The sequence below is a fragment of the Cydia amplana genome, chromosome 12 (assembly GCF_948474715.1).
Source record: "Cydia amplana chromosome 12, ilCydAmpl1.1, whole genome shotgun sequence".
NCBI lineage: Eukaryota > Metazoa > Arthropoda > Insecta > Lepidoptera > Tortricidae > Cydia > Cydia amplana.
This window is the reverse complement of record NC_086080.1, coordinates 386650-412753: the sequence shown is the minus strand read 5'-3', so window position 1 is coordinate 412753 and position 26104 is coordinate 386650. Positions and strand designations below refer to the sequence as shown.

Sequence of the window (26104 nt, the reverse complement as noted above, 5' to 3'; positions counted from 1 at the left end):
AACAGACGCGCTTTATTAGAGTGAGTCTTCTGTACCTAGTACTATTATTTATTCTGTGCCATCATAGACCATCATCTACTCGGCAATTTTCTATTGGTCCTTAACAAACTCATCCCTTGCGACGCATCCTTGCAAATCTCTGTCGGAAACGCAGCCTAAAGTAAGTTTATAACTTTATAGTACAAACTGTACTGTACATCGGTGGACCTTATTACAAAAGGCATAAGGTCCACCGATATACAGTTAACAGTGTGGGAGATGGTACTTACCTAAAGGTAATTATGGTGGTAAATAGGAATAGTTAAACAAACAACCACGCATCAGGTAAAAGATTGTATTGAATACATTAAACTCATGGCACCACATGAAGGCACATCCGAATTATCCTCGTATATACATATATGTCGCGGTCGCGCCGCACCGCTGCGCCCTCGACCTAATACTGACCATACATACATCAAACGTTAAACGTGTTATAATTATATCTCAGATACTAAAATAGTTTCATTGACCCAATAGGGAGTATTACTGCAATGTTTTGCCGCCAGAAAGCAGCACTAGCGCCTTTCGTAAACCATAGAGTAACTTATACTCGTACATACTATGCCTTAAACTGTTTTTTGACAAGATTTCACAGAAAATAACATAAAATATGACATTGATACATCAAGGCGGTTTGTTTACAAAGGGCCTACCGGGAAATGCGAAATCGAAAGTATCAAAACTCGGCTATCTGCCTCTTTATCGCTCGAATATGCAAGAGTGATAGAGAGGTAATATAACAAAATTTCGACTCTCTCGTTTGCGGTAGACAGAGTTTCGCGTAATATACCCTTACGGTGATTGGTTAGCAAAGTGGCTACTCGAATGTTCAGTTTAGTATCCGAGTTATACTTGTATCAATTGTAACTATAAAATCATACAGGTTAACATTTGACAAACTGCAAAAGCTTACACTCAAAATCAGTTCCTCTGTCACTCTGTATGGAAACTTTCATAAATCATAATATTTTTCTTTATTCTTAAATGTAACTTTATGAAAATTTCTGGCCAAAAACAAAAATTAAGTAATAAAAGACTAGGTCGTCGTTGTTAACCTTTAGACCGCCGCTTTTATTTCAGTTTACTTTATATACTTAACGCACAAAAATAAACTTTTTAAGAACGTATTAAGGTCTATTTTATACTTACTGTAAGTTTTGGCGGTCCAAGGGAAGAATAAATATTCCTGGTACATATTTTGTGCGTTTCCTTTAAGTAAGCGATATTTCGTTTAAAACAGTAAATAAGCTATTTACATAATATTAAATATAACTAAGCAATGACTTACTTATAAAGAAAATAATTACAATTAAATTAATAAAAACATCCAAAAATATAATTGCCTTTAACTAACTCATCGGAAATTATTGTTTGCATAAAAGGCCATTTAACAGTAAAATCATAATTAAATTCATAACAAAATTATTTTAAAAAGAGTTAGCACAACTGTCTTGCGTGAAATAATTTGCTCAACAAGTATTAATCCTTTGAACGCCACGCATACCGCGCGCGGCGCGTCATTGTGAACCTTGTCGGAATGCACGAAGGTTGATATTGGACTGTTGCCGCGCGCGTCAGTTGACGTCTTTGGCGGTCGAAGGGTTAAACAGAAAGATATAATTATTTTGGACCCGGTAGTTGTGCTAGCTCGAATGGGCCGTATTCTGAAAAACACTTTGTAATATCATTATCATAACATAATCCATAAAATTTGTTTCTCCGTTGTCATGTTACGAGTAACTATTAAACATACGAAATAGTTCCGGGACGGCTTAAATTTAATAAACCATCAAAAAGGTAGCAGATTAATATTATTAGTATCATTCGAATAAATTACTGGTACTTATAAATTACTTTACAGTTCATATCACTACTGCTTATAATACGGTCAACATATTTTGACGACAAAAAAAAAATACAGACCGATCGATGTCCAGAGTTAGAAAATGCCAATCGGAGAGCAGTTTAAAAAATAAATGTTTCGTTTCGGGCATATTTCATGTATAGGTAGAATGTGTACGGAGCCGAAATACACGCCCGGAAGTGCAAGTTTACCGTTTCCAATTTAGTTTAGGAATACACATATGTATTGTTTTCGTTCCTACCTCCTCGTGTGGAAATACGGCCGGGGACAGGTTTTGTTAGTGTTACATGTGGGGTCCCGTCGTTTCCCATAAAGTTTTAAGTCATAATGTATCGTTTGTCATATTATCATTCGTCATAAAACTGAAATCGTTAACATTTCAGGATTTTCGTTAGGTTATCTTATAGATAGGTTAGGTTTGTTTTATGGCAATCCTGAAAAGTGACGCGTTTCTGAATTAAATGACTAACGAAAATTCGGGCAAACAATACATTACGGCCCAAAACTATTTGGGAAACAATAGAGACCCGTTACATGTATCTAAATATGGTTCACGCTCTCGCAGAGGCGGGGTGGTAGGTGATGACGTTGTGCGCGTGCGTGAAGGGCGGCGCGGGGGTGGCGGGGGTGGCGGGGGTGGGGGAGGGGGAGGGGGCGGGCAGCTGCAGCGCGCGCGACTTGCCGCCGAGCGTGCAGCGCGTCGTCGCGCCGCTTTCCACCTCCACGGGTAGCTCGGAACCCGTTAGCCTGGAAATAAAACGGTGTCATATTATTTATACGCTTTCATAAAAAAAAGTTGTGGTCGTAATTAAAAATTAGCGAGACAATATTGAGAGAAAGGGCCGGGAGTTGGAAATAGTTTCGTACGAAGTGAGAAAAACTACTTACTCGTAGATACATATAAAAAAAAACCGGCCAAGTGGGAGTCGGGCTCGCGCACGGAGGGTTCCGCACCATCAACAAAAAATAGAGCAAAACAAGCAAAAAAACGGTCACCCATCCAAGTACTGACCCCGCCCGACGTTGCTTAACTTCGTTCAAAAATCACGTTTGTTGTATGGGAGCCCCACTTAAATCTTTATTTTATTCTGTTTTTAGTATTTGTTGTTACAACGGCAACAGAAATACATCATCTGTGAAAATTTCAACTGTCTAGCTATCACGGTTCGTGAGATACAGCCTGGTGACAGACGGACGGACAGCGGAGTCTTAGTAATAGGGTCCCGTTTTCACCCTTTGGGTACGGAACCCTAAAAAGAGAGTTCGTAATAATTTCGTACGAAGTGACAAAAACAACTTAGATATGTACTATATGTAGTCGAACGAGCGAGCGAAGCGAAGCGAAGTTCTTACATTCAACTTTGAACACGCGGCTGGCTAGCGGCACGTCCCGGCATTTCGATGTTTTTAAGCTGAACTGTCAGAAGATAGTTTGATACACAATAACTTAAGTAAATTTGTTCTAATTTAAATGAAATTGGGTAAACGTGTAGTCGAGGGCATTATATTTTAGTCATTAAATTATGAGCAGGCTCGATCAAGGGGTTACTGAGCTAGAAGAGCTTAGAAGGCCAAAAAGCTGTTTGTGAGGTGTCTTGCTATTCTGGTCATTTTATTGGCAAGATAGTATGGTCGAGTTTGGTATCAATTGAAAGTGCTCGGCTTACACTTTTATAATATTGTTTTTAAATTTACCATTTTGAAATAATTAGCAAGATAAAAATAAAATAAAATAAACATAATATAGGCATTTGACATTTGACAGAAAATATTTCGGCTTACCACAGATACAGTATCAGTTAAGGGCTCCACAGACCTTGCAATAAATCGCACGCGGTTTTCGATCCTTTGACGACTGCATTCAATTGATATTTTTGGCGAACCGCGAGTTCTCAGTTCGGGGCGAACTACTAGTTATAAAAGACAGCTCACATGTGGTACCGGTTGGCGAGCACGCCGACTAGTTCGCCGACCAGCTCGAGGTCGGACGCCAGCCCGAGCACGAGGTCGTTCTTCGCGTGAGGCACGCTGATCACCACCAGCTGGGCGTCCGAGCTCATCACGCGAACCGCTCCCACCTGCACAATTAACAAAATCAAACTTTATAATTCTCTTCTTTTTATAATTCCTAGCACCAACACAGTAACTTTAATCACTAGCCCTCTGTATCAGGGATGTTGCGGGTGCAGATTTTTTGACATCCGCGGATGCGGATGCGGATTTTTAAAGGCTCACATCCGCGGATGCGGATTTTTAAAGGTTCACATCCGCGGATGCGGATGCGGATGTCAAGATTAGGTACTTAGAAAACGTCAAATATTACATTTTTAGTATTTTTTTATTAAAAAAACCAAACGTTTAGTATTTGAGCAAGAATATAGGTGCGTTATATTTAATAAACAGTAACTTCGCCGACTTTTCTGGATCTAGAAGATTTCGTTATAGGTAATGACGAAATTACCTAGCACTTACGCCGCCGCTAAGACGTTCCTGTACCGACTTGTTCAACATCCGCATCCGCATAAGCTCCGCATCGATTTTATGCGGATGCGGATGCGGATGTTGAAAATAATGCGGATGTTCCGCGGTTGCGGATGCGGATGCGGATGTTCGCAACATCCCTGCTCTGTATGTAGCACTGAACCACATAAATAATATTTTTCTCTTCGACCCCCAGACAGACATATTCTCACAGAAGGAACCGAGACTCCTAGCCAATGCAACTCGGTATTTGGAGCCGATCTCCACACCCACGACTATACCCTCATAATTTTGTATTAAATTTATTAGTCATGTATATTATAGTATAGTACTAAGTAATTAAATAATTTGTTATGTTTAATAACTTACATGTCTGGTTTAACTGTAAATGTAAGTTAGTCAATAAATAAATAAACAATAAATAAATAAACAAAATATTTGTCATTACATAAAATAAACAAAAGTGACGTGGTATTTATCTTAAGATTTTTCAATCCATAAGTCAGTTTTACATGCGGTCCAAAAACACTTCCTTGCGGTACTCCTAAATCTTGACTTACCTCAGTGACAGGCGAAAGCGTATTCAATACTTTGAATGTATTCCCATCTAGTTTGTAAATGATATGATTCATGATAAGAAGACATCGTTCAGAAAGGTTGTTGTATAGGATAAACTTATACATGCGGTCCAAAAAGACTGCCTTGTGGTACTCCTAATTCTTGACTTACTTCAGTGACGACCGTAGGCGTATTCAACACTTTGAATGTATTCGCATCTAGTTTGTAAATGCTATGTATGATTCGTGATAAGAAGACATCGTTCAGCAAGGTTGCTATGAGATAAACTTATACATGCGGTCCAAGAACACTGCCTTGCGGTACTCCTAAATCTTGACTTACCTCAGTAATAGGCGTGGGTTTCTTAAACACTTTGAAAGTATTTGTATCTAGTTTTTTTGTATTTGTGATAAGAAGACATCATTCAGCAAGCGTGTTGTATAAGCAAAACTTATACATGCGGTCCAAGAACACTGCCTTGCGGTACTCCTAAATCTTGACTTACCTCGGTGATAGGCGTAGGTTTCTTCAGGACCTTGAAGGTGTTGGCATCCAGTTTGTAGATGCTGTGGTCGGTGATGAGCAGGCAGCGCTCGGCCAGCTTGTTGTGCCGGTTGAACTTGTGCACGCGGCAGGAAAACAGCGCGGCGCCGGCCTGCTGGGACTTCTGGAGGGACGCTAACGCTGATCGGTACACGGCTGGAAAACAGAAAACTTTGCTTTAAAAGTTGTGTATAAATTATAAAATCTAAGAAAACGATGTTTCTTTAGATATCGAAAATCCTGGAGAGACGAAGCGCAAATGACCTCGGAGCGAACTCGGCGCCGTCGATTGGACAGAAACGGCTTCGGACAGAGGAGCCATTATTGTAGAAGACCGCCATTCTTTGGTGTTGGAGGCCAAGACACTTCAGGTCGTTCCGTGACAACAGGACGTAAGTACGATATTCAAAAAGGCCAGTTTTGTTTTGCCTTTATTACAGTTGTTTGTTTGTGTTTTTTGATCAAGTATAAATAAAAGCCAAAAGTAAAAGCGTGATAAAGTTTGTGTTACTTTTTATATCTCTATAGATTTTAAAATCATGCTATTTCCAGTAGACGGTGTTCCCGGAGCCCTTTCTGCGCACATACCTATACTTACTAGATTTGAATCGCGCCTTCGATGTTTTAACTGTCGGTATGTAAGATAAATTCATACCAACTTTTTGGATACGGATTTAGGTCTCCAGGCACAACATCTACCCGGACAGTCTCTCTATTTGCCATCTCTTTTTAGGGTTCCGTACCCAAAGGGTAAAAACGGGACCCTATTACTAAGACTCCGCTGTCCGTCCGTCCGTCCGTCTGTCTGTCACCAGGCTGTATCTCACGAACCGTGATAGCTAGACAGTTGAAATTTTCACAGATGATGTATTTCTGTTGCCGCTATAACAACAAATACTAAAAACAGAATAAAATAAAGATTTAAGTGGGACTCCCATACAACAAACGTGATTTTTGACCAAAGTTAAGCAACGTCGGGCGGGGTCAGTACTTGGATGGGTGACCGTTTTTTTCCTTGTTTTTTTTTTGCTCTATTTTTTGTTGATGGTGCGGAACCCTCCGTGCGCGAGTCCGACTCGCACTTGGCCGCTTTTTTGTACAAATGGCTACTAGGATAGAAAACTCACCAGCTTTAGGGTTATAGTTATCATCGGCGAGGTAGTCCCCTCGCCACGGCCTGGCGGCGCCCCAGTCCCTCCTGCGGGCGCGCAGCGCGCTGGCGGCGCATATTTTCATCTTGAGCTGCGGCCACTGCGCCCGGGGAATTGGCTTGAGGGTCAGGTAGGCCCGCCAGCGGCGGTAGGCGGCCTGGGATTACACGTTACTTCAATATGCAATACTTGCCATCGTTTAAAAATTATATAAAGCGCAAAATATTCGGTAAAGTGTATGTTAGGTACTTAAAAAAACTTTTCCTCGTCGTGTCGAGGTTCTTTTTAGGGTTCCGTACCCAAAGGGTGAAAATGGGACCCTATTACTAAGACTCCGCTGTCCGTCCGTCCGTCCGTCCGTCTGTCACCAGGCTGTATCTCACGAACCGTGATAGCTAGACAGTTGAAATTTTCACAGATGATGTATATCTGTTGCCGCTATAACAACAAATACTAAAAACAAAATAAAATAAAGATTTAAGTGGAGCTCCCATACAACAAACCTGATTTTTGACCGAAGTTAAGCAACGTCGGGCGGGGTCAGTACTTGGATGGGTGACCGTTTTTTGGCTTGTTTTGCTCTATTTTTTGTTGAAGGTGCGGAAATCTCCGTGCGCGAGTCCGACTCGCACTTGGCCGGTTTTTTTATACGAGGGATGCCCAAAAGGCTATGTACCGGGTAGACTACAATGGGCAGTTGTGATATCTAACGTACCGTATCTACCTTTCGTTGTAAGGGTCTGAAATACCTGTATGAGGGCGGAGTTGACCCGCCTCGGGGCCGGCGGCCAGGACTTGATGACGTTGCGGTTGCGGTGCAGCTCGTGTTGGATGGCCGCGATGTAGCGACGGTAGCAGTAACGTCTGTAAAATAGACGTAGATAGCCGTAAAATAGACATCTTGAATATACTCGTACGACTATAATACGATAAGAATAATTCATTTTTTGAATTCCACGTACGATATCACACTTTAAATGGAGATTAATTATTAAATTAGAGTAAGTAGTATATAGTCTCCATCGTCCATATCAAGAAAACATTTGGTAACTATCGAACCTGCTTACAAAATTTCACGAAAATCGGTTGGGAAATGCGACCCATAGCGGAGAGCAGCTGGACATATGAAATCATTTTTTGTCCAAGCTAAACCAGAGATCTCCGCTTTGCTCAGTCATGCTATAGCAGGGGGGTGTAACTCCGCAGTTTAGGTACATTTGGCCGGCGCGCCCATCGGACAGGCGTATGGCAGTGGGCTGCCGCTCGGCGCGCACGATAGTCGTGTCACGTGGCGCTCGCGCAAGATTGAAAACACACAATGGCTTCGAAACTTACTTCCGCGAGAATCAGACATGCTATCTTCGGATAAAAAATGTATGTTTACATAATCAACGTTTGTAATTCCTACATATTTATCTTAAAAACAATAAATCAGTGGGTATAGGTATAAAAACTTGTCAAGTGATAACCCCGTGCCGACACTCACAGCTCGATCATAAAACTGCGGCGCGCAAAGGAGATTCACGGTTCGTGCGCGGTTATAAGTTTCAATTTTGCTTGCAGGCGACGATATAGGTGTAATTTTATACCTAAACCTGACTTTTGTGAAGGAGTGAATTTTCTGTACGGTAGTACTATTAGTTATTCTGTGGCTATAGTATACTAACTTCCAGGCGTTGTATATGGTGAGCGCGGCCTTCATCTTCTTGTAGCGCATGCGCGCCAGGGTCCCTCGCCATAACTTCTGCAGCAGCACCACGATGGACGGGATGAGTGCAGCACGTGCGGCCTCCAAGCTGTGCAGGGTTTTAGCACTCCTGCGAACAAAGAAAACTTTCGTTAATAACCAATAATAACGCTGCAGCTACTACTTTCTAGACACATTTCTTCATCCAATCTCAAACAGTCCTTCGAACCGGATAATTTTTGCTTTACCAACAACCGAAGACAATTCAGTCATTCATATGCTTTCGTGTCTAAACCTGGTTTCCAGCAACACTTTTTCTTCATCTTACAAACATGGTCCTTCGAACCGGATAATTGTTGCATTACCAATAACGGAAGCAGAGTACATGTACAGCTTCGTATGTCCATACTGCACATCATTAACCTGCAGATCTTTTAGCGCTTGAGAAAGCGGTCGTAACACTGACTAGACTATAGCCATTGTTGCATTACCAACAACGGAAGCAGAATACATGTGAATCTACTAACCTGATGAACAGCTTCGTGTGTCCATACTGCACGTCATGGACCTGCAGATCTTTCAGCAGCACCATGACGGCGTCCTTGTCGCTGGAGCCCCGGAAGTTGGGCCACGTGTACTGCGACAGCATCTTGTAGCGCTTGAGGAAGCGGTCGTAACACTGACTAGACTATAGCCATTGTTGCATTACCAACAACGGAAGCAGAATACATGTGAATCTACTAACCTGATGAACAGCTTCGTGTGTCCATACTGCACGTCATGGACCTGCAGATCTTTCAGCAGCACCATGACGGCGTCCTTGTCGCTGGAGCCCCGGAAGTTGGGCCACGTGTACTGCGACAGCATCTTGTAGCGCTTGAGGAAGCGGTCGTAACACTGACTAGACTATAGCCATTGTTGCATTACCAACAACGGAAGCAGAATACATGTGAATCTACTAACCTGATGAACAGCTTCGTGTGTCCATACTGCACGTCATGGACCTGCAGATCTTTCAGCAGCACCATGACGGCGTCCTTGTCGCTGGAGCCCCGGAAGTTGGGCCACGTGTACTGCGACAGCATCTTGTAGCGCTTGAGGAAGCGGTCGTAACACTGACTAGACTATAGCCATTGTTGCATTACCAACAACGGAAGCAGAATACATGTGAATCTACTAACCTGATGAACAGCTTCGTGTGTCCATACTGCACGTCATGGACCTGCAGATCTTTCAGCAGCACCATGACGGCGTCCTTGTCGCTGGAGCCCCGGAAGTTGGGCCACGTGTACTGCGACAGCATCTTGTAGCGCTTGAGGAAGCGGTCGTAACACTGACTAGACTATAGCCATTGTTGCATTACCAACAACGGAAGCAGAATACATGTGAATCTACTAACCTGATGAACAGCTTCGTGTGTCCATACTGCACGTCATGGACCTGCAGATCTTTCAGCAGCACCATGACGGCGTCCTTGTCGCTGGAGCCCCGGAAGTTGGGCCACGTGTACTGCGACAGCATCTTGTAGCGCTTGAGGAAGCGGTCGTAGCGCTGGCGGGACGCGAAGCCGGCGCGGCGCACGCGCACGTTCTCCACCAGCCCGAGGTAGGCTACTTGGTGACGGACCTGGCCAAAGAGTGAGCTTAGTTTAGTAAGCCTGTAATTAAAAACTAATTTTACGGTTCGACTCACAATTTTAATTAGTCACTCGCGTAACATATTTCGGGGTTCCATTTTCAAGCGTTAAGGGTCGATTACACCAAGTGGTGATTAAGTCACCGTTACAAAGTTCGCTAAATTATATTATATGAGAAGTTTCATAGTTCTCTGCTGAATGACGTCGATTAGTTAGTCAATTGTGACTGGTGCAACTGGCCCTAGAGTGCTAAGGAAAGATTCACGTACAACGTGTTAAACGCCAAAGAAAACATATATATTTGTGGTGTATACATACAGGCGTACACACAACAACAAACAGCATAGCGTATTTACCAGCTGGTCGTCCCAGGCGTTGGGTGACTGTATGGGATTCGGCTTGACGCAGCGCACGTAGAATGGTTCCTTACTCTGCAGCCCCGTGACCAATGCCGCCATCGAGTTGCGGAACAGAGTGGCTGCCGATGGAGGCCGCTTTGAAGTCTGAAAACAAACGCAGATATGTGTAAACTATTTTAAATCAAGTATACACGTAAATACATAAAGCCTGACCAGGAATATATGATCACGCGCCATGTTGCGGAATTTCACTGGAACTAATTTTTTCATACTATACTAAACTGTCACCCCATACATGAGAATAACAGCGCCCTCTTGACAATGATCATTATTACTGGTCAGGCTTTAAATAAATACGTTTTGTGCCGATTTCAAATATTAAAGAAACACAGTATCTACAAGTTAGTATCTTCAGAGGTAAAACAAAACAACCGCACCATAGATCAAACTTTGAACTTTCATCATCACAGGCCTGTGCGTCTATTTTTACTTAAGTTTTCCCTTATTTTTGTACATTGTGTCCATTACTGAGTGCCACCTAGTCCATCCACTGGGCCTTACTGAAAATCAGCGTCGCGGAGTGTGCCATGTGGCTCATGCCGTGACACCTAGCTGAGTGAGGACCATTTAGCGCAACCTCTCATTTTGTGTTCTCTTTTGTTAATTTTTAAGGTTGTTATCGTGCTAATAAATGCTTTTTCTTTCTTCTTCTTTCTTTCTATTGCAGGCGATTTATGCATTGCTGTATAGACACCGGGTTTGGTGACTGTGGAGGCCGATGCGTGAGCGGCACGACCTCCCACAGTTTTGGCAGAGAGAGCTAATGCCACCTGTGTCAGATATCCACCGTCCAAATGGCAGTATGAACCAACCTTCTGTATGTGAGCGCCGCCTTCGGGCCACATATCCGATAGCGAGGCATTTGTAGATGAGTGCAGCAACCGCTTCAGATCCTGCCACAGCGAATCCTTGTTCTTGTCCATGAAACCTGTGATGGCGTACGTCACATCACCAGCGTAATGTCTAGAAGAATAAGAAAAACGATTTATTCTCTAGCTTTTACTGTTTCAAATAAATAAGTAAAGAAATTTGAATAAAACGGGTTCGTAACTACACAATCATTGTTTTGTTTTAATTCAAATTAAACAAAAGTATAACTCTCATTTGAAATACCTCGTAGACTAAAGATTGTTCCTGAGTTATGAGAGAATTACCAAAGAGTATAAAAGTGGAAACTCACGTGATTCTAAAGTCCACTCCGTGTTTAAGTTTTTTGTCTGTGGGGGCGAGCTGCCGCGATGTGTAGTGTTTGTGTGAGCCCAGCCGTTTGTCTAATGCTTCCAGGAGTTGTGTGTCGGAAATCTGCACATAACACAAAAACAATTAAAATATTGTTTAATCATAAATAAATACGCCTAAATACGGTTACGATACGGAGTGCCGTTGATCATTTTATGCTTTTCATCAGCATTTCCACTTTAACAAACACAAGCAACATTTTCCAAGACACCACCATCAGGTCCCTAATAACTATGCCCAGTTACAAATAAAATAAAAAAATCCAAACCAATCCAAGCATCTTCTAGAAATTAGGAAACATATAAAAAGATCCCAGCGAATAAGGAACATCCGCCTTTTAAAAGTGAGTTAAATTTTTTAAACAGATAAAAAATACATGAACCAACCTTAGTAGGATTAAGACAGGCCTCGTCCATGACGGAGATGATGCCCTGGTGAGGTGCATCCACCAGCTCACAGATGACTCTGTTGTTGAAGTACTGGATCGGAGTCCACTGGATACCCTCGCGGGCGTACTCTTCCTGCTCCTGTTTTAGCACCAGCTCTGAAAGGTTACAATTCTATATCAAACTATGGTAACACTATAGGTACCAGAGTCTGGCACCAGACGTTTTTGACCAGGTGCCCACAATCTGCAGCCTCCAAACTAGAACAGATTAGCGAGAATCCGACAGAGCGAGACCTGTGACAGCGATAGTAGCCATAAAAACTAAGCTTTTGCTCTACTGAATTTGTGTAAGGTGCAGTACGGCTCCGAAAGACTACTTATAGACGCTTGTAGCGCCAGAGATATTATACCGAAGATAGCGCATTCTTAGGGAGCCTTTGCGACCTTTGTTACGTAAGGAATAAGCGACCTTATTAACTAGTACTCTTTAGCTGTTTTCTTATACGTTTCTTGTAAAATTAACTAACCAATGAAGAGTTGTTGTAGCTTCTCGTTGCAGTAATTAATGCAGAACTGCTCGAAACTGTTGGTGTCAAAGATCTCGAATCCGTAGATGTCCAGGACTCCGATCAGGGTGTTCTTGTATGTGCCGGCCGGGACCTCGATCGCACGGTTTATCTATGAACGAATCACAATATTACTAAAAACGTATTTACAATAGACATACGTACCGAAATACTCATTGATAAGAGCCGACCTGTTGGACAATCCATGTGAAAAGACGATCATAAGCCGCTTTAGCGAGCGCCAATTTAGTATAATTAGCGTCGATCAGCGAATGCTCCTTGGACACTAGGTCACCGCCGGCGGACAACACGCGGCCCACCATGGCCCCACGCAGGCCTTCTTCTGTCACTCCTAGAGCGGCCACGCACTGTTTCACTGGGCCCCCGATTTTTAGCTGGCCGTCTTGTGTTTCTGTGAATGTTAGCTCGCCCTGGAAAACAAATAAGACACGTAAGAAATCATTCTTGGAGCATCAGTTCCAAATATCGTTGAGAACGGACCGCGCGAAGCTACAGCTACCTTTATTCCTCTTACTCATGCTACTCTCATCAGAGGAAACTACGCATTAATCTGATACAAATAGGGTTCACAATGCACTTACCAGCAGGATAACTCCAGCGACGATACTCCAAATCTCATCAAGCACGGACTGCGCGAAGCCCAAGGCATTAAAGGCGCTGTTCGTTAGAGAAAATAGCTTAGAATCCTGTGACGTGGCTCGCTCGGTGCCCAACATCTTGTATTGCGCGTTTGTCGTCAGGCCGAACTTTTTCGTGTGCGCGTTGTTAGTGCTCAGTAACTGGAAGAAAATGTAATAAACTATTATTTAGGGTTTGCTCCCGGGAAATACCGGTACCGAAAGTACCGGGAATTCCCGGGATTTAGAGCATAGCAAAGAACCGGGATTTCAAAATTAAAATCCCGGTACTCCCGGGATTTTCGGGACTAAAATTTCCGGTACAATATTTGACTGCTTTCTGTTACTTAGCATGAAATATCATGTTTTATAAAGAAAATAAATATATTTTATCAATCTAAGGCTGATGGTAATACTTTTACGGCTGACCACTACATTAATATAAATTAAAAAAAAGTCAATGGGTTTGACAATGCCGACAATATAAAATTGCGTAATTTGATATTTTAAGGGCATAAATGTTTGTACGATAAATAATTTTATACGAACAATTAGTTATTTCATATTTCTGGCTGAATAATTTCTTGATTTGTCGTAGGTATTGATAGTTCTGTTATTATATGTTCGAAGGTCCACAGCCCATTTTGAACGCATGCGAAAATTATCATTTAAGTATCCTTTTTCACAAAACGTCTTACATATTTCAAAAACCGGCCAAGTACGAGTCGGACTCGCGCACGGAGGGTTCCGCACCATCAACAAAAAATAGAGCAAAACAAGCAAAAAAATGGTCACCCATCCAAGTACTGACCCCGCCCGACGTTGCTTAACTTCGGTCAAAAATCACGTTTGTTGTATGGGAGCCCCACTTAAATGTTTATTTTATTCTGTTTTTAGTATTTGTTGTTATAGCGGCAACAGAAATACATCATCTGTGAGAAAATTTCAACTGTCTAGCTATCACGGTTCGTGAGATACAGCCTGGTGACAGACGGACGGACGGACGGACAGCGGAGTCTTAGTAATAGGGTCCCGTTTTTACCCTTTGGGTACGGAACCCTAAAAAAATGATGATATTACTGAGCCACAATTAAGTTTTTGCCAAATGCCAATCAACAAAGATAGTAAAAATATCATGTAGTTTAGGAAAAAAAAAACAAATTATATTAATGATTGTGTGACTTAAGACACATATTATGGTACAAAAGAAGTGTGTACCTTCACTGTGCTACTTTTTTATTGTTTTAAGAAAGATTCGTGGTCGTTTTACGTTTTTTTTTACTGAAAATTGATGTGAAAACTGATTTTTGAAGGCAGTCCCGAAAGTACCGAAAATACCGGGAAATCCCGGTTCCATTTTTGCCCGGTACCGAAAATCCCGGTTCTTTTTAACAGTACCGGTTCTGCAATCCCTACTATTATTGTATGATCGATATGAATAAAGATATAAGCTGAAATATTTTGTATGTAATTTGTATAGAAATATATGGTCACAAGAGTAGCACATAATTCACTAGGTAAGAGGTTTGATAATTGAATAATAAGTAGATTGATAACTGTATACTATATAGAATTTAGGCACAGTTGGGCACGTAGGGTAAGGTCACGTAATACGTTTCTAAAACTTTTAACTGGAAATAGTAGAAGCGATTAATTGCAAAAATATTTGCCGCTGCTGGATTATATTCAGTACCTTAATTTGTACAGAACGGCGTCATAGCTCTACGAGTTCGAATTCCACCTGAGGCGGTGGATTTCTATGTTTTTCCTTAGGTATTTGAAGTTGTACAATAAGCTGGTACCAAACTGACCCCCTCCCTCCCCCTCTGCATAGAAACTAGTTTTAGGGGGGGCGAGTCAGTTATCTCTCAGCTCACTGTACTTGGATATAATCGTTGGATTTGTAAAGAATTCGCAAGCATCCTGCCACTAAACGCACTGCACTGTTTCATTGTGTACACGTAGTGCGGAAACCGCAGTGAGGGGACTGCAGCTATTTGTGCATACCTGCAGCGGCGACTGCATTGTGTCGCACGTGCGGTCGGTATTCGTAATCATGACAATGTTTTGGTGTTCTACTCGTACAGTCAGTATCAAAAGTGTCGGATAAGGCTGCGTTTTAAAAGCATCAGTTGCTAATAGCTTTACAAGAAGAATTTATATAAATATAATTTTTAGCCTCCTAGCCTAGTCGGTAATGACCCTGCCTATGAAGCAGGAAGTCCTGGGTTCGAATTCCGGTGAGGTCAGATGGTAAGGCATTTATTTGTCGGTAATTGTCGTCTAGTAACATAGTACAAGTCAATTTGTGTAAGATTGTCCCCAAATATTTATTTATTTATTAGAGAGTGATAGATACATTTTGAACGGGAAATGTAGATATTGGCACTTCCACACTTTGTCATTCATTATAATTGTCGATGCAGAATTAGCTTCGACGTACTCTAATCAACCTCAGTTATAGGACGAGATTAGCTTATGTGCATAGATTACAAAAGTTAAATAACCCACATCATTTACAACACAAATAGTTTGCATAACAAGTGCTACGTACAATCGATACTGTTATTTGTATACCTTACTCCAACGACATTTGACATTTGAATTTGACATTTCATATTTATTTAAACTTATGATTATAGTGATGAATTTGCACGCTTGCATGCAAGCTAGGTACATGATACACTATATATTGTAACATCCCCATACTGTATCAATGTAAATAAATAATTTCTGATTTCTGATTTCGAGATATTGGTCAGAGATTTGATGTTAGTATAACAATAACATCGGTTTGTAAACATGTCAGTGTATACGCATCAATGGCTGACACAATTCGACAATTGCACCATTCAGAACCAAGTGAGCTTTCTATTGAAATGTTTGGACACAAATCTAGGCAAAGATGACTGACAGATATACTCGTATTGACTGTGAGACGTATAAACAAACATGTCAATTTGGGCAGATATTAGATATCAATACCTAAGCTTGGAGTGCTCACTCCATACATCACTTTCGTTGCTTAATAAATAATAAGTTTTATGTAATGGTAAAACGTTTATTAATTTTACGCCTTAATTTATCCTTATAAGGCAGAGGGAATATATTTCCCACAATTATTTTGAACTTTATTTTAAAGTTATAGGGTGTAGGGTTTCATAATTTCTGACACTTTTTTGCTGGTGAAGTCTACAGTTCATGGAGCCATTAGAATTTATGGAGTGTTAAGATGTAAATACTAAAACATATTGGATGAAAAGTTTAGTACCTACAGATATTAGGCGTGTTAGCTAAACAGTATTATTCTCATGTTTTTCAGGATATGAACTCACTGCAAAGTGGATACAGATTAAGTTATCGCTATCAGAGATAGCGCTCTCGAACTGAGTCACCTGTGTAACGTTTTTATGTTATAAATGTTTATAGTCAAATATTATATGCGTTTGTTTTTTTAAATTGTTGTTTACGAGTCTCAGCATTTTTATTGCTGCGGTGCAGTAGCGGACTGGATTTATACACTGACTAGTCCAAAACAAATAGATAAATATTTAATTGTACACCAATACTACTTGTACCTACTAATGAAAATAAAGTATCTGCTTAGCCTATTTTAATGGATGTATCAGATAAAGCTCCAAAGAATACAAGCTGTATCGAATTTGAAACGGTTCCAGGAAGTGACATTTGGCGAGCTTGAATTCTGAATTAATTTTGGGTTCTGAATTAAAAAACGGACATTTTTTCCCCCCGTAACCAAATCGTGGGTCCATATCGCTGCAGATGTACCCACATAATTTTCTGCCCCAACCATGGATTCTATGAGCAATCCCATAATCCCATGTTCTATGAGTCTTGCCTATTGCCACTAAAGTCTGAGAAGTCAAGTTACGACCTAGACTAGACGAAAGCAAGCTAGACTACGCATAAACGTACGCGTAATTTAGCGTGAAATTTTGCATCGCAGTGATTTATGCCATAAGAACGCCATACTTGACGTAGCAGTTGGCATGGAACCGTAGCATCGTCGGACTCTAGACTTCAATATTTACCTGGTAAAAGGCATGGAAGTTTCTCTCCCCTTGCTGCAGACTGACAACTCTACTCTTCTCCAACAAGTAGTTGCTGATATGCCCGCCGACCGGGTCCCCCTTGTAGTCGAAGTGGATGTCCATGTATTTGCCGAACCGGGACGAGTTGTCGTTGCGATTGGTCTTCGCGTTACCGAAGGTCTCCAGGATGGAGTTGGACTGGATTAGCACGTTCTTGACTCTGCAAAAGAAGATTTTGTCAATGAAAGTAATTAATGGAACTTTTTCGCTCTTGTCTCATATTTGTTCTAATAGATAACGTATGCAGAGAAGGCGAAGAAATAACAAAGACTGCATCTTGTGCAAGGTTTTTCTGAACTAGGTACCAAAATCAAAACGGGGAATCCTATCTAGTAGATAAATAACACTTGCTGCGTGAGCTACGACTGTTTATGAAGCCTGGTACCTACTAAATTAATCACGACAAAGTTAAATCAAGTTTTAAGAACATTATTATACCTGTCTATGTAATCCCTGTGGACCTGTGTGGTATTTGCGGCGATGTACTTCATGATGAACTTCGATGCCTCTGTTTTACCCGCTCCTGATTCACCGGATATGAGTACGCATGTGTCTTTGCCCTAAAACAATAATAAAAATTATTAATAATACAGTCCGGATATATTTTATTTCTATGGTAATTTTATACCTACTGATATATTCCACAATATATCCTCAGCTTTTATTGAGTAATTTAGGCACAGAATAACTAATAGTACTACATTTAGGGTCAAAATAAAAACAAATACAAAAGCAACAACTGCTTCTGGGTCTCAGGAGGTTGTGTATTTTTGATATTTCTCACTGGGTACACAACCGTTACTGCATTTTTTCTTAGTTTCGGCACTCGTGTGATATCTCTAGATCGTTGTAGGTTAGAATATATTTTAATGCACATAATTATTACATTATTACCATTTTCGACCATCGCATTGGCTTCTCTGTCCGATGCCATTAAAATCTGCATAACGACTTAAAATTGACAATTTAAGAACTTAGTTATTGGGTAATCATCTAGAAAAGCTAAGGCCGTAAGTGTAGGGCATTATCGTTAAGGTATCTCACAGCAAAGTACGAGGGCTGTTTGATAAGTACCCGTTTATGAAAAAAATAATCAGTTGTTTTTGTTTATATGCATTTATTTTTCTTCATAGTCTCCTTTTAACTCTATACACTTGTTCCACCTATATTCAAGCTTCAATAAACCATCCAAAAAGTATGATTTCGGAAAGTCATTAAAATAGGCCTCTGTGGCGGCAATGACTTCGTCATTTGATCCAAATCGCTTACCACCGAGCCATTTTTTCAGGTAGGGAAACAAAAATAAATCGCATGGGGTCAAATCTGGAGAATACGGGGGGTAAGGCAATAGGGCGTAGCGTAATTGTGTTAATTTAGCCATCACAACTCTAGACGAATGAGCTGGTGCGTTGTCGTGATGAGACAGTACTTTTTTATTTTTTAAATGGGGTCGTTTGTCCTTCAACCCAGCGTCAAATTCATCCAATAAATTGGCATAGTACTGCCCTTTTATCGTTTTCCCCTTTTCTAAGAACTCAATATGTATAATACCCTGCGAATCCCAAAAAACGGTCGCCATGACCTTTCCAGCCGATGGAACGATTTATGCTATCTTTCGCGCAGGTTCACCCGGTAAAATCCACTGCTTCGACTGCCCTTTCATTTCCGGGGGGTAGTGGTGACCCACGTTTCGTCTACGGTCACGAAACGACGCAGAAACTCCTTCGGGTTACGTTTGAACACGGCCAAACACTGCTCCGAAGTAGTCAGTCGGTTCCGTTTTTGCTCCTCCGTGAGTAAACGCGGCACCCACCTCGCCGATACTGTCTTCATACCCAATTTTTCTTCTAATATGTTTTGTACCCGCTCGATTGGAACATTTACAGCATCAACGATTTCTCGAAGTTCAATTCGGCGGTCGGCTAAAACGATATTTTCAATTTTCTTAACCATATCGTCTGTAGTCACCTCAATTGGGCGGCCTGGGCGATCCTCATCAAAGACGGTTGTTCTCCCCCGCTTAAACTCGTTAAACCAGTATCTGACGGTTGTCATAGAAGGAGCACATTCATGGTAAACCGCTTGCATTCTTACTTTTATTTCATCACATGTTTTTCCTTCCAAAAACAAGAATCTAATTACAGACCGATACTGCTCTTTCTCCATTTTCACAATTTTAAGTTCACGCTTTCACTGAATCGCTGACAAATGAGAAAAAAACAAAAGAATGCTGTTTTTTTTTAAATTTTCCCACCTCTGAAAAATGGCTTAAAACGATTGTATACATATTTTCGGCCCGTGATATTAATACATTTGGAAAACGGGTACTTATCAAACAGCCCTCGTACGAGTAGGTGGATATAATATGGAAAACTTAATATGCAACTCCTTCGTCTTTACTCCTGACACAATGCAGCATTTGCATTTCCATAAACCACATTGTAAGCAATATAGGCGTTAACATACCTTCACTAACCATAAAATGCTTTAGGGCCCTCGAGTTTACGACTTTGTCGGCACGCCGGCCAGCAATGTGCATTTACGGCGGGGACAATGGAGATTGGCACGAAACAGCTGCCGTGACTGATTTAACTGCTCGGTGAAACGCACAGAAGATATACCGCTGGATGCATATTGAGGTGCTGATGACTCTTTACAAGATTTGTGGGTCCATTTGGAAAGGAAATTTGGGAATAACAAGAACCATGTGAATATATAAAATCACCGAGAATTGCAGGACCAATGATTCATAAATATACAACCGAGCGAAAATGGAGAACGTCGAAGAAGAAAAGAGCCTCTAAAAGACCACGCTGTCACTCACTCTCAAAAACCGCTGGAGTCGCTGGACATACCTGATAAAGGTACCCAACTAATTTTTTAGAGTGCAGAAGTTGCTAACTTTCGCTACATTTCATATACTTAAAACACCTTATTAAATTTGGTCATTCTATATAACGAAAAATATCTATAAGTATCGCAATAAAATGCTCGGTCCCATGAAGAACGTTAAAATATATCTACTCTCGTTCGTCGTTACTTTTATGTTTCATTTGAAACTAAATAGATATTCATGTGAGACGATAAAAATGCTTCATAAAATATCGCTTACACGACAAAGGACGAAAAGGGCATGTAGGATGAGTGCTTCGTCCTGGCGCCCTTTAAAGGACCTTTACAGAGGGATGCTACCGTAAAGGGCATGTACTGCAGTCAAACTTTATGTGTCAGCGATAGCGTTAACATATCGATTTAGCTATGTCATGTCAATTCAGTTCATGGTTTGGTGACAAATCATTTGATGGAAGAGTGACAATGATTTAATACCTAATGAATGCGTGCCATTCTATTATGTCATGCATGGATTACGATTCTTATTTGTATTAGGTGTCTGATAGTGTATGATATTGAATAATTAAATAACAAGATTAAAGATAGATGTCGCGATAGTAAAACTAGTGTCTACGCCACTTTTTGGAATTAGGGGGCCGACCGGAGCAGGCTCTTTTTGTGAGCCGTGGCGAACACTGGATCTTCGCTAAGAATACGACGATGGTATTATTGGACTTTTTACTGTTATCTACTATTTATAGACTACTCCTGAACCTGTCAACGACTCCTTTAACATACGCAGAAGTAGTCGCCGCTATTAAACAGCTGAAGACAGGAAAGGCACCAGGGGTAGATAACATCAACGTGGAGCTTTTAAAAGCGGATCCAGTTAGGTCAGCTGAAATGCTATTTCTCCTGTTGCAGCGTGTTTGGGAGACGGAGCGTATCCCCTGCGAGTGGAAACAAGGTTTGCTCGTGAAGGTGCCGAAGAAGGGCGACTTGTCAGTCTGCGATAACTGGAGGGGCATAACGCTCTTACCCACGGCAGCAAAAGTACTGGCAAAAGTACTTCTCAACCGTATGTCCCCAGAGATCGCAAGAACACTTCGGGAGGAGCAGGCCGGGTTCCTTTCTGGACGCTCATGCACTGACCACACGAACACCTTGCGCATACTCATCGAGTCGTCCGTGGAGTGGCGAACTGAACTTTTCCTGGCGTTCGTCGACTTTGAGAAAGCCTTCGACTCCGTGAGGTGGAGCGCACTGTGGTCCAGTCTGAGGCGAAGAGGAATACCCAGCAAATATATAGGTATCATCCAGTCCCTATATAACGGCAGTACTTGCAAAGTAGTGCACGACCAAGTCCTAGGGGAACCAATTCCAATGACTGCCGGAGTTAAACAAGGCTGCCTCCTTTCGCCACTGCTCTTCATCGTCCTGCTTGACGACATCATGCGGAAAGTAACGGAAACACCTAGGGGCATCACATGAAACGAAAGCTCACACCTGGAGGACCTCGACTACGCAGACGACATAGTGTTGGTTTCGTCTTCATTGCCTGACCTCCAAGCGAAGCTGGACTCTTTACAAGAGGAAGCTCAAGAACAGGGCCTACGAATCAACGCTAAGAAGACCGTCGAAATGCGAGTTCAGACGTGCGAAAAACGACCCATCAGACTCAATGGTACACCGCTGGAATCTGTCGCTAAATTTACGTATCTCGGCAGCACCGTGACCAACAGTGGTGGCTCGGTTGACGACGTCGCCGCAAGGATCAAGAAAGCCAAAGGCGCTTTCGCACAGCTGAAACCGGGCTGGGACTCGAATGTGCTCACGCGGAGGATCAAGATTTCCCTCTTCGATTCCATAGTGAAGTCTGTTTTGCTCTTCGGCTGCGAGACTTGGAAGGGCACAAAGGGTCTGATGGGCAAGCTGCAAGTGTTTGTTAACAAATGCCTAACCGACCGATCATTGAATTGGCAGATCTGAACGTATCTTTACTGACCTGTTGTCTAAGTACGCGTTGACACGCGTCTGCGACGGCGTACACATGTGGAGGCACCTCGAACATCTCTCTGCCTCTGTACTGAGCCATGTGCTGGGCATTGTAGATGTCTAGCGTCTTGTACGGGTTGACTGACACAAGGACTTCGCCGATGTATGTATATATCTTGTTGTGTTGGAATCTGTAAAAAGAGAATGAGGTTTAGGATTTCGTCATTGACCAGGTAAAACCAGCGTGTAAAACTGATAGATAAAAGTCTATTTCGTTTGTCAGAACAAAAATAATACAACCTATTAGACCTATAGATTCGGGAGAACAACAATTTGACTTTTATAGCCGGTTTAAACTCTCGCGCGAGCCACGAGACGAGCCGCGAGCCGCGCCACGAGACGAGAGTGTAAGCGGTGGGCTCGCGGCTCGTCTCGTGGCTCGCAAGCTCGTCGAGCTAATATAATTTAAACACTAACGGCACGGCATAAGGTTTATAACCGAATGACAAGCCGAACGCGAGTGTAAACGGTGGACTCGCGTCTCGTGGCGCGGCTCGCGGCTCGTCTCGTGGCTCGCGCGAGAGTTTAAACCGGCTATTAGCTGTCTACCTCTACATTTAATTCCCCTGCTAAACACAGTTAAGTACCTACTTGCACTGGGGTCAATTTTCATTCAAAAGTTATCGCTGCTTAGGGGTATTGGCAAAACTTGTTCACGATATTAACGTGGGTTTGTTACATAAAGGAATGACTTTTTAGGGTTCCGTAGCCAAATGGCAAAAAACGGAACCCTTATAGATTCGTCATGTCTGTCTGTCTGTCTGTCTGTCCGTCTGTCCGTCTGTCTGTCCGTCCGTATGTCACAGCCACTTATCTCCGAAACTATAAGAACTATACTGTTGAAACTTGGTTAGTAGATGTATTCTGTGAACCGCATTAAGATTTTCACACAAAAATAGAAAAAAAAAAACAATAAATTTTTGGGGTTTCCCATACTTCGAACTGAAACTCAAAATTTTTTTTTTCATCAAACCCATACGTGTGGGGTATCTATGGATAGGTCTTCAAAAATGATATTGAGGTTTTTAATATCATTTTTTTTCTAAACTGAATAGTTTGCGCGAGAGACACTTCCAAAGTGGTAAAATGTGTGTCCCCCCCCCCTGTAACTTCTAAAATAAGAGAATGATAAAACTAAAAAAAATATATGATGTACATTACCATGTAAACTTCCACCGAAAATTGGTTTGATCGAGATCTAGTAAGTAGTTTTTTTTTATACGTCATAAATCGCCTAAATACGGAACCCTTCATGTGCGAGTCCGACTCGCACTTGGCCGCTTTTTTACATACGTTCCTGTAATAGGTATTTCATTGAAACTGCGTTTTCCTTATTAGCTCTACACATTCAACTTTATCAATACTTACCGAGATAAAAAAAGAAGTCATTAATTAACTCTCCGTAATTTTTTATTTTATACCTACCTAATAAAAGCTAGTAGACTAGAGTCAGAGCGAGATAACGACGATTTTGACAGCACACGCAGTGCAAGTAACGTGTTAATAAACGTAAAACTTCTATGCAATTATGACGTATAAACAACACTTGCACTAGCGCTATCAAAATCGTTGCAGACTTACCCGGTCTAACTTTTGCTTTATCTGAAATCTTCAGACAATCAGAGCACGGGTGAACAACATAAGTACTCGTAGTGGAGGTAACAGACAGACAGTAACAGTCAAACAAAAACAAATTATGATTTAATAACCGCGTATTGTTACCATTTCCAGTTCTCAATGTTCTCATGGATGCAATAGTTTGCTGACGACACAATAGACGTAACATAAACATGTGGATCTGAGGGACAGAAACGTAAAACAAGTCAGAAATAATTCAGACTACGATTTATATATATGGAATATCGTCCTTTTTGGAAAATAGAACAAAATGTAGCCCACGTCACCCTAACGATAAATAAATAAAAAATAAAATAAAATAAATAAATTACCTAAGAAACCTACCTACCTACCTATAAAACCTACCTACCTATTAAATTGACTAAGACCCACAGTAAGATCAAGAAGACTTGGGTTGTCATAAAGAAACTTGCATGGATTTTTTTATAGGTAATATAAACTTTATATAAAAACAACTGCAGAAAAAAAGTATAATCATTACGTTTTGTGCGCTTGTTCGACGAAAGGAGTCTCAAGACAAATTTTCTAAGTATCTTGAGATTATGATCCGACGCAGACAATAACTGTCATGGTTTGCAGCGTGACATAAGACGTGACGGAAGAATGACACGTCACTTCATTGTGCTGCACTTTCTTATGGCGGCTCAAAACAAAGCATTCTTTGTGAGGCCTAAGGCTTGATTGGCCATTCAAACTTATGCAGAAAATCGAAAAAAAAAAGAGTTCCAAAAGATGGACACGATACGAGCCATACAGAATTGTGCAATAATAAATAATAATACATATAACATACAGAATGAAGTGCACAGTATATACATATATTACCGTGTCTTTATTGAATTATGTATAACTCTTTACTTTTAAGGAGTTACAGAGTGTGACATGTCATGCGCGCTTCATCACATAAGATATTACTGTACTTTATAATTTGTAATGCTATGGTTTTAGGAGTTAGGTATACCCATAGGTACGTTTGTATTTTATCTAAAAATTGGGTACCTAATTCCATGTAACATACAACTTTGAATTTATCGCACGTTTTCCTATTGATAAGCCAATATGCAAAAATATTGTAAATCTACATTATTTCTGCGAACGTGCCTCGTGCCGTGCCGTTTGCCAAAAAATAATATGGTAGATAGTGTACAGTCGCCATTAGATATATCGGCGCGGCCGAGGTGCTCAAAAATATCTGAACACGCACTCCAACGCCTTGACAATAAAGGCCACTAAAGGTCATTTGACGGGGTGGGCTCGTGGTGCCAACAAGCATGATTAAAAAAATACAATTCGTGTAAACCTGCGATAAGATAAATGACCATGTCGTACTGTATTACGAGCATTTGTTAGTGATAGTGATAGCGCTAATAATTTTCTATTAGTAATAATCGACGAAGGGACCTAACTTAATGGACTTATTAAATTTGATGTCAGGGATCGGAACCGTATTATGCAAAAAAAACGAAATAACCATATTTTCCGAATTCTTTTATACTCGAAATGTAGGACTCAGTTGTGTGTTTAGTTAACGACTTTGTATTATTAGATTGCCCAATTAGAAATTAAATAATTAGCAATGAACGAAAAAATACCGTTTTCGTTCCCATACAATAAATACCGGTATCCAATCCCTGATTTATGTTGAACATGGAATTGACAGTTATCATCCTAAATCAGAAAGGTGGAAAAGTGTCCCATATAATATATACGGTAGCATAGAAAACCAAAGCTGGTGAAGTGGTCAAATTCCTTCCGGCCGTTTTCACAACTGTGATTCGCAACCAGGTGTGAATAAAGAATGTTTATTTTTTGTTCACAACCAGTTGAGAACCAAGAGAACTTTTTCTTTTATCGGAACTTGGTTGCGAACAAGGCATCCTTCAGACTGTTTTCACAACTGCAGTTCGCAACCAAGTTCCGATAAAAGAAAAAGTTCTCTTGGTTCTCAACTGGTTGTGAACAAAAAATAAACATTCTTTATTCACACCTGGTTGCGAATCGCAGTTGTGAAAACGGCCGGAAGGGTCAAATTGATTTGCACGTTCTTAGTTATGCTCAGATAATTTGAACTCCTCGCTTCGCAACTTCTGCTGCTGACATAATACATTTTTGCTTACGGGTTTGGGTATCTTAGGAGCTTTTGGTTGTCAATAAGTTCCTGTTTGCTTTGCCCTTTTCAGCCTTCTCGCTGCATGCATAACATAACTTATTAATCTGTAACAGTAGATTGTTTGTTAACATAGCTAGCTTACCTT

The 26104-nt window shown here is 41.1% G+C and overlaps 1 protein-coding gene across 1 annotated transcript in view; it reads right to left on the bottom strand.

Annotated features, from left to right (window-relative positions):
• Positions 1-2457: 2457 nt before the first annotated feature.
• The window catches only part of LOC134652856 (unconventional myosin ID), a 54641-nt gene continuing 30994 nt past the window's right edge, over positions 2458-26104 (bottom strand). Inside the window, exons 2-18 of the mRNA XM_063508054.1 lie at positions 22162-22342; positions 17763-17884; positions 17265-17484; positions 13177-13374; positions 12766-13005; positions 12536-12686; positions 12007-12164; positions 11562-11683; positions 11194-11344; positions 10319-10465; positions 9726-9952; positions 8307-8456; positions 7389-7503; positions 6616-6796; positions 5451-5644; positions 3839-3984; positions 2458-2653 (exon numbers count right to left, since the gene is read on the bottom strand). Coding sequence (XP_063364124.1) covers positions 2458-2653; positions 3839-3984; positions 5451-5644; positions 6616-6796; positions 7389-7503; positions 8307-8456; positions 9726-9952; positions 10319-10465; positions 11194-11344; positions 11562-11683; positions 12007-12164; positions 12536-12686; positions 12766-13005; positions 13177-13374; positions 17265-17484; positions 17763-17884; positions 22162-22342 — 2899 coding nt within the window. The remainder of the gene's footprint in view (positions 2654-3838; positions 3985-5450; positions 5645-6615; positions 6797-7388; positions 7504-8306; positions 8457-9725; positions 9953-10318; positions 10466-11193; positions 11345-11561; positions 11684-12006; positions 12165-12535; positions 12687-12765; positions 13006-13176; positions 13375-17264; positions 17485-17762; positions 17885-22161; positions 22343-26104) is intronic.